Source organism: Chenopodium album, chromosome 12, assembly GCF_948465745.1.
Source record: "Chenopodium album chromosome 12, dcCheAlbu1.1, whole genome shotgun sequence".
In the NCBI taxonomy this organism is placed as follows: domain Eukaryota; kingdom Viridiplantae; phylum Streptophyta; class Magnoliopsida; order Caryophyllales; family Amaranthaceae; genus Chenopodium; species Chenopodium album.
Genome location: NC_137845.1, coordinates 50595942 through 50609397, shown reverse-complemented (window position 1 = coordinate 50609397; position 13456 = coordinate 50595942). Strand labels below are relative to the sequence as shown.

The following is a 13456-nucleotide window of genomic DNA, read 5'->3' as shown; positions in this document are numbered from 1 at the left end:
TTTGTTTTACACACGTATATAATGTGTGCATATTAAACCCACCAAATGACCGAATAATGATCATGTATGTATACTTGGGTGTATAATATAAAAATATAATTTACTTGATATTTCATATTTTTTAAGTGTCGTCTGTATTAAAGCTGATACATTATTGAATTTGGTTATACATATGTGTATTGCCCAATCAGTTTACCATCAGAGCATTATCGATAAACATAAATTTTTTGAAATTTCATCAATTCATTATAATAAAAGTAATAAATTTATTAGCAATCTAATTTATGCATGAGCGTTAAATTTAAAGATAATATTCATCATAATTTCAGGTATGAGTAAGAAGACTTTTGTGTTATTTGTGCTTGTTGCTAGTTTGGCTTGGGTTGATAGGGCACTCCGTCCACCACCACCAAAACTGTGTGGTTCGTCTGGCGGTCCATCGATAACGGCTCCGAGAGTAAGGCTAAGGGATGGAAGGCATTTGGCCTACAAAGAGTATGGTGTCCCAAAAGATGAGGCCAAGCACAAATTCATCTTTATTCATGGCTTTGACTCTTGTAGGCATCATGCTTTCATTGCTACAGAAGTTTCATCGGTATGTTTAGTTTTACTCCCTTCCTTGTTGTTTGTCCCCAGCTAATTTTTTAACACATTTTTCAATGCACTAGCATATAATAATATTTTAAATTAATATCGAGATATATAAAATTTAATCGAAATTTACGTGAGTATGTAGTTCACGAGTCCGTTTTCTACTTTTCTTTTCTTATAATCTTGTATATAAAGTAGTCGATAAATATTTTTGATTATATGTTTTACCTTATGTTTTAATTTTTATTAAACATTGATAAGCTTAATCAAATTTTCTCAAGCACACTATTATGAGTTAGATTTCATACACATCCATTTATTATGATCAATAGTTTTTTTTTTTTTTTTTTTTTTTTTTTTTTTTTGAAGGATACCATTGAAAGTTTGGGGCTACATATTGTGGGATTTGATAGACCCGGATTCGGAGAAAGTACTCCGGACCCGAATCGAACACCGAAAAGTCTTGCTTTAGATGTTGAAGAGCTAGCTGATCAGCTTGGTTTAGGCCCTAAGTTTTATGTCGTCGGCTACTCCATGGGTGGAGAAGTTGTTTGGGGCTTGCTCAAGTACATTCCACATAGGTACGATTTCAATTAGGTTTTTCCAATTCACTTGTAATAATAATCTTTATTTCTAAATAATCTAAGCATTTCAAATTTTCAATGGTTAAAATTGGTGAACTTTCACCTTACTTTTATACTATTCTAATACTCCGTATAACTTTATTAAATAGCTAGGGTCTTATTAAATTGTAAAATATAGTTTGTTTCAAAAAAAAAAATTGTAAAATATAGTCAATACCGACGCGTAATGTCAACTTGTCTAATGTTAATACAATTTTTTTTATAATGCATAGTTCAAATTAATCGTAAAAACATATTTTAGATACCTAATAAAGGCATACGTTACAAAAGACATACGTTATGATTATTGTGAAATTTATAGAGAACTTTGTAAATATCACACACCGCGAATTACAGCATTACTTTTTTACAATATTGCTCATGCAATTATTTTAAATCAAACTTTGTAGTTTGTTGTGTTACAAATCTTACAATGAGACTTTTTAATTTAATTTTTTGGCTACATAAATATAGGTTAGCAGGAGCATCATTAGTGACGCCAGTTGTGAACTATTGGTGGTCAAGTTTGCCAGCTAATTTAACTAGAGAAGCATATTACATGCAACTTCCACAAGATCGATGGTCACTCAGAGTAGCACATTATGCACCATGGCTAACTTACTGGTGACAGACTCAAAATTGGTTCGCACCATCAAGCGTTATTGCTCACAGTCGTGATATATTGTCTCGCCAAGACAAAGAATTAATGGGCAAATTTGAGAAACCAGAAAACACGGTAATAAATTTTTCTAAATTCACTATATGATGAATGTATGTTGAGCTCATGAGAAAACTCACATATGAGTGAAAGTGTTGTCCCACATTAAAAAAAGTATAAAAGTGAAGAGAAATATTAGGATGTGTATCCCACATTGAAGAAAAGAGAAAGTCGTGTCCACTTTATAATGCTGGACTACTCCCCTTATTGGCATATGGTTTTGAGGTGGAACCTCCTTAGTCGTATAAAGTGGACAGTTGTGACGGATGTAGCCCAGACCTGTTTATCAATGAGACTTTTGTTACGTATGTACGAGTACCATTTAATTTGCATTTGTATGTGGTGGTTGATTAGGTTCCCGTGAGACAACAAGGAGTACACGAAAGCATCCACCGTGACATGATCGTTGGGTTCGGAAAATGGGTGTTCGATCCTATACAATTGACGGATCCATTTCCGAACAACGAGGGGACCGTTCACCTATGGCAAGGTGATGAAGATATGTTGGTGCCTGTGACGCTACAACGGTACATAGCTCAAAGGCTGCCCTGGGTTCACTACCATGAGCTCCCTGGTGCTGGATATGTTCCCTTATGCTAAGGGATTGAGTGATGCTATTGTCAAATCCCAATTATTTGGTGATAAGTAGTAGCCATGACATAATATATACAAAGTAATTATATAAGTTTTAATATTAACGATCTTTTTTATTTTGGCAATTATGGTCGTTAATTTATTTAATTCTAAACATTGATCGATCTTTTATACTAATAAGTATTCTATATCTCACTCATATCTATACTATTACTAAAATTTCAATGCACGCAATGCATGCCATCCTGCTTGAATTAAGAAATTCATCTCAAATTTTAAAATAAACTACTTTCGTTTCATGTTCATGACTAAATCCTTCACCTCCAAGTAGTCAGCGCCGATTGATTGATTTTTCATTACTTCACAAAAGTTCCCTTGATCCCAATTGAATAGATTTTAGTATTAATCTTGGAATTTGGATTACACATAAACATGGTGCTTACATTTAAGGTAAATGTGTAGTTCCAACTCGGGTTTGAGCCACCATTTATTAGACACGGTATAGTGTCTCCTATGCAATTTGATCCATACTAGAGTATGTTACCATTGGCATACCTAAGCTCTTCCACCGGCTTCAATGTCGGAGTTTTTAAGGCTTTTGCCTGACTTCATTGTCATCAACTCTATAACGAACCTTGACTCGGACGCTGTGTCAGTTGCCACGTTGCAATCCCTCAAATAACATACCTCTTTCTTTTCAAAGATAATAATCAAATTTCATGCGTAGCTAGCTAGTCAGAGGAATATGTGTTTTTGCAAATGATGTCATACAAGAAAGTCTCTAAAATTCGTATGGTAGCTGTGAGTGCACAGTGAGTGAGCTTCTATTGTGAAACCGAGTGTAGGCACTCCGGGAGTGCTGAGTGAACCTAAATGGGACTTAGGTTGGGTAGGATAGGGTCCTATCAGGTAGCAAGTAGTCCATTGAGGAACTTGCGAGAAAGGTCTATGTGTAATACACTACAAGAAAACAGCTTAATAGCGACGGACTGCTTCCGACGGACCCATTATTCCGTCGGAAAAAACGAAATTTCCGACGGATTTTTTTTCCGTCGGAAATTTCCGATGGAAAATAAATCCGTCGGAATATATGACTTTTCCGACGGAAATTCCGTCGGAAAGTACAATTTCCGACGGATTAAAAATCCGTCGGAACTTTCCGATGGAATTTTCCGTCGGAATCTAATTAAAAAAAAAAGAAATTTTTTTTTTAAAACCCTAACAACTTACCCCTTTCTTCCGCCTCCACTCCTTCTTTTTTCCCCCTTCTCCTTCTCTTTCCACTTCTCCTTCTCTCCCCTTCGTCTTCTCCTTCCTCTCTCCTCTTCTCTTCTCCTTCCTCTCTCCTCTTCTCTTTCCTCTTCGTTCTCCCCCTCTTCTCTCTCCTGTTCGTCTTCTCCTTCCCCCTTCTCTCTCCTCTTCTTTCCCCTCTTTACCTCCCACGGACAACACCAACAACAACACCACGAACAACGAACAACACCAACATCAACACACCATCGCCGGCATCAACATCAACAATAATATTCCTCCAATTTCGCCCTTTCTCTCTCCTCACGAAGAAAACAAAGGTTTTTAGGCCAAATTCGACCACAAAAACTCTAGATCTAGAGTTTTTGTGGTCGAATTTGGCCTTCTAAACCCAATTTCGAGGTTTATTATGTCGAATTAAGGTATGCTTTGAGTTTTTGTGTTGATTTTGTTGTGTAAATTTTCGTTTTTTTGGTCTAATTTTCGTTTTTTGTGGGTTAATTTACGGTTTTTTTGGGTGCTTTTCGTTTTTTTGAGCTTAGTTTTCGTTGTGATGGTGTCGGTGGTTGTGTATGGTGGTGGGATAAGGTCTGTGGTGGTATGTGGTTGGGTCTGGGATAGGATCGGTGGTGTCGGTGGTCGGATGTGGTGGGTTTTATGGGTTATAGTTAAATGGGTTAGGGTTAAATGGGTTAAGGTGGTGGTAGATCTGGTTAATTGGGTTAGGGTCGTGGTGGTGGGTGGGTTAGGGTTGGACGTGGTGGGTGGTGGTGTGGGGTGGGTTTTTTTTTATTTTTGGCTTGTAGGGTGGCAGTGGGGGTTGGAAGTGGTGGTGGGTGGTGGTGGTGTGGGGTGGGTTTTTTTTTTTATTTTTTTTGGCAGAAGTTTCCGACGGATTTTTTTTCCGTCGGAAATTTACAACGGACGTTTCCGGGCCCCAATTTGTCTTCCGATGCATGATTTCCGTCGGAAATTTCGTCGGAAATGTGTTTCCGACGGAAATTTCGTCGGAAAATGCCATTTTTCCTACAAAGGGTTTTCCGACGACATATTCCGACGGAATTCCGTCGGAAACCCTATTTCCGACGGAAAATAGGGTGTTTCCAAGGAATTTTTTCCGTCGGAAAACGGCACTTTTCTAGTAGTGATAGGTTGTAACTAGGAGTTGCCTTATTATAGTGAAATGTTTGTATTGAAAATCCCTTGGAGGATCGAGGTTTTACTTCCAGTTGGGCCCTAGAAGGTTTCCTCGTAAAATCCATTTTGCACTCTTTAAGTTCCTAACTTTAACTGTTTTATATTCCGCGAAAATTAGGCATTAGGAACTTACTACAATTCACCCCCCTCTTGTAGTATACCATCCAAATAACAACATGTTTGTATTTGACAAAAAATATGGCATTACAAAGAAAATAAAGTCTTTACTAAAAGAACATGATAATACATTAGAGAACATGTTATTTGTCATGGTTACTCAGGTGGTTGAATGTGTTTGAAAAAGAACCTTGTGTTTGACAAAAGAACACGTTTGTGTTTGACAAAGATAGAGGTGATCATTGGGTGGGGTGGCTTCGGGCTAAGCCGAGGTCATAAAAAGCAGCCCATTTCTCAGGCCGGGCTAGAATTTTGGTGCCCAAGTCGGCCCAATATGGTTGGGCCATGCGGGATTTTTGGTTCGAGCAAAAAAAAACAACTAAAAATACATAAAAACGCATTCCCAAACCTGCCCGAAAAAAAAAAAATTCGGACGGGACCGCGCTAACTTTGATCACTTCTAGACAAAGAATATAAAGTCTTTATAAAAAAAAACATGATTATACATTAAAAAAAACATGTTTTTTTTTTTTCATAGTTACTCGGGTGGTTGAATTTAACATTCTTTTTTATGTACATACATTATTAAACATATTGTATTATGTAAAAAACATATAGTTTAAACTCAAAAAACATAATAATCAAACTCAAAGAACATATATTATGTTCGCGTTCTTTATAAATGTCTGTAATGTTATTTTTTTTCGCCCATGTTCTTTTAAATATACTTAAGGAAATTTTGATATTTGCTACCAGGGAAAACACCTCGCTTTACATTTGCTACTGGGTTAATTTTTTTTTTTTTTTTTTTTTTTTTTTTTTTTTTTTTTACTTTGCTACCACTTAAATTAGAGTTTGTTAAAAATCACTACCACTTGTCTTACACCGTTAGTATATCCATTACCACTACCCAACCACCGTCCAGCCACCACTCCTTCCCACCCACCAGCTGCCCAATCCACCGCCACTGTTCAACATCAAACCCACCGCAACCACAACCCAACCACCGTCCAGCCACCACTCCTTCCCCACCCACCAGCTTCCCAATCCACCGCCAATGTTCAACATCAAACCCACCGCAACCACCACCCAACCACCGTCCAGCTACCACTCCTTCCCCACCCACCAGCTGCCCAATCCCCTGCCCGCGACTCCAGCCACCCAAACAACTCCCCTGCTCCTTTCAAGACTCACAGAACCACCATCATAACCAGCCACAATTAACCACCACTTCGCACAGCCGCTCAAACCACCATCAACAACCGCCAATCAGTAGTAGAACCACAGCGAACGCACCATCAATTACCAACCCTTTCGCTGCCCCTTTCCCCTATTCCCTCGCATCACCCCCAATTAGCACCAACAGCCACCGCCAGCTGCCGCACACAGCAATCGAACCCAAATTCGCAACCCCAGCCCCGTTCGAACCCCAGCAATCGAACCTAAATTCGCAACCCCCAACGACAGTCGGCGCCGGCGTCGCAATCCCAGCCCCGTTCGCAGCCTCCTCCCCTCTAAAACCCGCCTCGATCCCAGCCAAAAACCCCAATTGAGAAAATCTCAAACCCCAATTCAATTAAGCTTGTGGGTAACGAGAGTGGAGAATGTGGGTGAAGGAGAAGGAGGAAGAGCGGTTTTTGTGGAGTTTTCTAGCGGCGAGGTGGAGGATCATGGGGAGGGTGGCGCCGGCGGCAAGAAGGGGAGGGTGGCTAAGGTGTTTTAAGGGTGACTGGTTTTTTTTTTGTTTTTTTTTTATTTTTTTTAATAAACTTAACGGAAATCCTAACGGATTCCGTTAAATGGTAGTGATTTTTAACAAACTGTGATTTAGGTGGTAGCAAAGTTAAAAAAAAATAAAAATAAAAAAATATTAAACCGATAGCAAATGTGAAGCGAGGTGTTTACCCTGGTAGCAAATGTCAAAATTTCCTATACCTAATGTTCTTTTCCGGGTGCACCATGCGGGTGCACTAACCACACATTAATATTTATTCCAAATCTATACTTATATTATATTTTATGTATAAAATAGTATTATCAATATTTTTTTATTTATCAAATTTTTAGTTTCATACATATAAGCTTCATACATATAAACTGTACATTCATACAATTAAGAGTATACGTACCCTAATTAGCATGTTTAAGTTGCATTATTTGGTTTTTCAGCAAAAACAAGAAATATTCCAAAGTTATAATAAAAGGCTTAGATAGATCATAGATGCACAACGTTATCTTACATTAAATCTTTATAAATAGTACTCTTCAAACTTTAATACAAAGAGACACTACAAAACCCATCATAGGAGACATTAATTCATCACAAAGTATAATTTAAATGTTGGTATAATTCAATCATAAATAAAGTTTGTATATCAATGTATGATGTTTGCTAAGCTAGTTCTCAACAGATAATTGTGCTTTGACAATAGCATCACTCATTCCCTCAACATAAGGGAACATATGCCCAGACCCTGATACCTCATGGTAGTGAATCCAAGGCAATTTTTGAGCTATGTATCGTTGTATAATCACGGGCACAAGCATATCCTCGTCGCCTTGCCAAAGGTGAACCGTTCCCTCGTTAGGGAATGGATTCTCTAACTGAAGGGGATCAAATTCCCATTTTCCAAATCCAACAATCATGTCTCGATGGATCGATTCGTGTACTCCTTGCTGCCTTACTGGAATCTGATAGCCAAGAAATGCAAGAAAAATTAGGGATCGATGAATAATAAATCACCTATTTATTGCATAATAACTTTCAAATGTTTCAAAGTCATAAATGTATCTACAGAGAGTATATAGCTACTCCGTAATGCTTGTAGTACATGCGGAGTAGCAAATTGTACACACTATAATTATTAATGCCGGTTTAATTTCGATTGAGCCAATTTTAAATAAAACAACAAATCAAGTTATGTTATTTTCAAAATCTTTACGTATGGTACCTATCAAGTCAAGAATCTAAAATTGGAAAACCCAACTAGTGGTTACAACTTACAAATATTCAAGTCATAAAACATCAACATTACTTTTTAACTTTATTTTTACTTTCTAGTATGCTAAAAATGAGTCATCAGATTTCATTATAACTTTTGAAGAAACTTTATGTAAAGCATTTGTCAAAACATCTTGCTTCTATTTAAATTGACAACTTTTTATTTTTCCTTTCAATATCTTACATATGTGACATGACGGTGGACAGGTAATATTGGCATATTGGTAATTTGGTATATACATTACAACAGAATTATTCTTAATTTAGGAAATTATCTAATCTTCGTAATTTGTAAGCTAAGCCACCTGAAATCCTAGAGAAAAATGAACCATGATCGAAAGCAAAATTAACACGTACCTAGTTAGTTGAATCTACTGCCCTATCCTAACTTAAATTGTACATGTAACTAGAAAACTTGTATTGAATATAACCCGAATCAAACTGACTCAAAAATCAATTAATAGAAGTAGTTTGATTGTAAGCGACGTGACCAATTTAACATGAACGAAAAATTGATCCGACTTTAGGTATGTTGTATGAAAGAGTATAAATTCTATCATTAACGTATGAGGATGGGTGTTTCTAGACTTTGTATAGCTATTAAATGTAAAAAATAATTATTTTAATTCGTGAATCATGCAAAATAGTGAATTATTTACCTCCTTCGCTCCTTAAGAAAGGGGCAAAGTATGCATAATGGTTAGGTTAACTTTAAGTAAAGTTCACAAACCTTTTAAATAGTTAATTACTTCGTACTATCTTTTTAGCTTTCTGGAAACTACAGAGTATATATTAATATATAATTCGAGATCTCTATACAATTAGCTTAAATTATAAGAGTTTATGCAATCATATTCACGCTTTTATAAATCACATAACATGGACACATAGCCTTTTGAAAACATTTAGATTAGTTGACTTGTTTTTTTCAAATCTCAATCTCATCAAATCTCAATACTGCCACATAACTAGAAAGACTTAAGAAATATGAAAATCTTCATTCTTAGGTAATTCATTATAATTTCTTAGCTCATACGGAGTACATTTTAGACATATTAAGATCAATATTTTGAAATTAAATATTGAAATAGATTATTAAAGTTTTCATAAGACTGTTTCCATTACACTTAAATCAACAAAATAGAAAAGTTAGATTGTGTAAATACTTTTAAAAAAAAAATATGGAAGTGTCAACGCCGGAAAATGAACGTCAACGGTGACTTTCCGACCAATGGTAGTCTCTTACAACATTTACCCTTTTATAAGGTAGTTTCTTACAATATTTTTTTTATTAGGTAGTTTCTCGTAAAAAAAAATACTTTATAAGGTAGTTTTTCACAAAATGTCCTAATAGAAATTACGATTAAACAAAAATTTATGTGTTTTATTCTGAAGTTTTTCTTATGGAAAATGTAAGTTTAAGAAAGAAAAGGTGATGGGCAGTAAAATCTACTCATAAAAGATACTCTCTAGTGAATTAAAGAAAATGTTATATTTTGAAAAAAAAAATGAATATATAAATGTAAAGAGTGAGGAGAAATTAACCTAGATATAACTCTATATATGGCTAAAATAACTCTATATATGACAAGAACATTTTTGTGGTAACGTAAAATACTAAATACTAGTAATACTCGTATATGATTAAGAAATAAAATAAAACAAAGTAAAGTTGAAGATATTGAAAAACAATTACCATATTTTCGGGTTTGACGAATTTGAACATTACTTCTCTATCTTGACGAGACAAAACCTCACTACTATGTGCAATAACACTTGAAGGTGCGAACCACTTTTGAGTCTGCCACCAGTAAGTTAGCCATGGTAAATAGTGTGACACTCTTAATGACCATTGATCTTGTGGAAGTTGCAAGTAATATGCTTCTTTTGTCAAATTCGCCGGTAAACTTGACCACCAATAGTTCACCACCGGTGTAACTAGTGATGCTCCCGCTAACCTGTTATAGCATTGCACCAATAACGTATCTTATAACCACACGTGTTGTGTACAACATTTATATACTAGAATATGTTTAAATGAGACATTTCTCACTAAAGTAGCTATTTCTAAAAAAGTACATTAATTAAAGTGACTTCTTTTAACAAAAAATTAGTGCGAGGTCGTCTTGTCAAAAACATCTAACGTAATTGATATAACTCGATAAGACACCAAATGAGAAAAATAATTTATGACAAAGAGAGTACAAGTACGTCGTTAAATTTAATACCTGTGAGGAATGTATTTGAGCAGACCCCAAACAGCCTCTCCACCCATGGAGTAGCCTACCACATAAAATTTGGGACCAAAACCAAGCTGATCAGCGAGCTCTTCTACGTCCAATGCAAGACTTTTCGGTGTTCGATTCGGGTCCGGGGTACTTTCTCCGTACCCGGGTTTATCAAATCCCACAATATGTAACCCCAAGCTTTCAATAGTATCCTAAAATAGTATAGTCAAATATTAGAATATATAATATGTCATTAAAAATTAATTAGATTAATTTATCATCCATTTGTTGTGTTGTACAAAATACAAAGTAAAATTATCAATTATACATGGATTAAAGTATTGTAAGTAACATACTGGAGAAACTTCAGTGGCAATGAAAGCATGCAGCCTGCAGGAGTCAAAGCCATGAATAAAGACAAAATGGTGTTTTGCTTCATCTTTTGGCACACCATATTCTTTGTAGGCCAAATATCTTCCATCTCTTAGCTTGATCCTTGGTGCTGTTACCGGAGGGCCGCCAGGCGTACCGCAAACTTTGGGTGGCGGTGGCCGGAAAGCCCTATCAGCCCATGTAAGGCAAACCACAATCACAACCACAAGAATTTTGCTAGACAAACCTGAACATATGATTGTACTGTCAATATTGTTATTATTAATTGCAATTTGTTACAATAATAAAATTAAATTTCGAGTCTAGTCTAGTTCGAGTTTATTTTCAATTAACAGAGATTAATTACCAATAACCGTATTACTATAAAATATAGAATCGGTTTAGATCAGATCAGATCGGACCACTTACGACAAGATACATTACTATAAAACAAAGATTGTACTTGTATCTAAAATTTAAATAGAGGAGGTAGCTCCCATGTTGGGCATGTAATTAAACCATTCAACGTGTTGGGTGTCGCCAAAAAGACAAACTAGCACAGTAAGAGCATTATTATACGGAGGATTGTAGGCCAGGTCTAACAAGCTCACATGTTACATGTAATACTATAATCATATCAATCACATTCAAACTATTAAGTACTCCGTCCCAATTAATTTTATACAATCAACTTTATTTAGAAACAATTCATAATTTAACTGAGGAGCTTCAAATGAGATAAAATCGAACATACTGTAAGAATTAATACTATTACATATACATTTAAGGTATATATTTTAATACATATATAGTTATAATCTATGTTCAAGTGTATGTAAGAATTTGAAATATACATTTTAATACAATTTATAGGTACATACTTTGTATATGAATATTTAACAAATAAGATAAAACAGGGCATTCATTCGTCAATCTTGGTTATATGTCGGCAATAAACAAGAAATTCTAGATCAAACAAATATAATTATAATATCAAGCTTGTTGCTTTTCTTATCTTCTTTGAAATACGTAGTAAAAAAATTGCATCTTAGATTCTATTTTATAAGAAGGTATATATAATTTTCTTTTAAATTCGCATCTTATCATCTAATTGGTAGGCTAAGAATGCATATCAAAGAGAGCACTGCATGATTTGCAACTAATTGGTAGACTTTTATTTTTCCTATTCTATTATGTACATTGATAGATTAAAATTAATATTAAACTTAAGAAGAATTATTAAAATAAATCAATATAGCCTACTAATTAAAATAGCATTATTACATGAACATGATCTAGAGATCCCCGTAACAAATTAAAGTATAGAGAAAACCATATAAAAAATACGATTTGAAAAGTTCATAATTCAAATCAGTTAAATTATATCCCATAATTTCACAAAACCTCCACAAATAACACCTAACCAAAAAAAATTTAGGAAACTTTTTTTTTTTTTGAAGAAATTATTTAGGAATTATTTATGCGGGTATAAGACGTGATCTATTCGATAGAAGCACGATCCATGGATGTTAACTAGGTCAGTTATTATTATAACTTTACGAGTTTTAAATGTGTAAAACTTAAAATCAAATCTTGCCTACACTTCATTATATCGGAAAATTGAGAAAACAAACCTAAAGAGAATGGGAATGGTAGCGAAGAGTTGGATGTAGATTTGCGAGTGTGAGCTCTAGCTGAAGCTGCTGAAATCTTCTTACTCTTCTCTTGTACACCCATTTTCTTTTTCTCTCTCTAAATTTCTCTCTCTAGCAGTTTAATGCTGAATCAGAGTTACATACCATGTAAGATGTAACTGATTTTAGAAAGATAGCATTGATTTGAACAATTATTTATAGTAACAATATCAAGAAATTTGGTACATTTCTTTATTTGTATTTTTTGGTGGCAGGCACATTTAATTACGTTTAAAAGCGTTGATTTATGTCAAAACAAACTAAGGAGTTTGTATCTATTACGAGTACAAGTTACTTCGTATTTTTTTAATTGGGATATTATTCAGCTGGCTGTGACCCATCGAAAATGACATTTTTTTTTATTTAATTGAAAATAAATTTATACATGCCCACATGCCCGCTTGTTTTTATAGACAAGTATATATACTATGTACTTTGTACTACTTGTTGGGTTTTTAAATACTTACTTCACTTTTTATCTCTTTTATCGTATCCCAATTTGTTATGTTTATGGATCGCCATTGTTTCATACGATGATTCTAATCTCTTATGACTTTCGACTATCACAATTTTTTTAAATGAACAGCTGAGATTATTTGTTTTAAAATTTATTTTTAATTAATAATATTAATTAAAAATAAATTTTTAATTATTTTAAATATACTTTTATCTTCCAGAAATTATTTTTTGAAATTCTGGAAATAAAATATATATATATATATAATAATTAATAAATGATTTTTACTTAAAAAAAACTAAGGAAAATAAATCAAAAAACAAATAATCTCAGCCATCCATTTTAAAAAACTGTGGTAGTCAAAAGTCATAAGACTACATTAGAATTTTCAATGTTTCATACCATTAATTGGTATTTGTTTCATGTTGGCAAAAGTGGTTACATTTAGTTCTTATTACGGAGTAACAAATTTCACGTTTAAATTGATATACCAGTAGTCCAGTACGTCCACTTCTTGTACCCATACTTTCCTCTATCTGTCACTCTCATAAGTCATAAATGGCGAATTGTGGTAGGGGCTTTACAATTAGTAACTACTAGATGTCATATTGCT

The 13456-nt window shown here is 34.5% G+C and overlaps 1 protein-coding gene and 1 pseudogene across 1 annotated transcript; one reads left to right on the top strand and one right to left on the bottom strand.

The window, feature by feature from the left end:
* Nucleotides 1–331: 331 nt before the first annotated feature.
* On the top strand, nt 332–2581 carry LOC145571282 (uncharacterized; annotated as a pseudogene).
* A 4834-nt stretch (nt 2582–7415) lies between these two features.
* On the bottom strand, nt 7416–12584 carry LOC145572532 (uncharacterized). Its single transcript, XM_081631501.1, has 5 exons — nt 12327–12584; nt 10677–10939; nt 10321–10532; nt 9789–10050; nt 7416–7782 (listed from the first exon to the last, which is right to left on the bottom strand). Exons 1-5 carry the CDS (start codon nt 12427–12429, stop codon nt 7489–7491), a joined length of 1134 nt encoding a protein of 377 aa, XP_081487627.1. The 5' UTR covers nt 12430–12584; the 3' UTR covers nt 7416–7488.
* Between the last annotated feature and the right edge of the window lie 872 nt (nt 12585–13456).

Bases quoted from the DNA above. Each gene is read 5' to 3' on its own strand.
- LOC145572532 (XM_081631501.1), bottom strand. From the start codon at position 12,429: ATGGGTGTACAAGAGAAGAGTAAGAAGATTTCAGCAGCTTCAGCTAGA. The intron at 10,533-10,676 runs GTATGTTACTTA...ATACTATTTTAG, and splicing joins TTGCCACTGAAGTTTCTCCA to GATACTATTGAAAGCTTGGG. The intron at 10,051-10,320 runs GTATTAAATTTA...ATGCTATAACAG, and splicing joins CTCAAATACATTCCTCACAG to GTTAGCGGGAGCATCACTAG.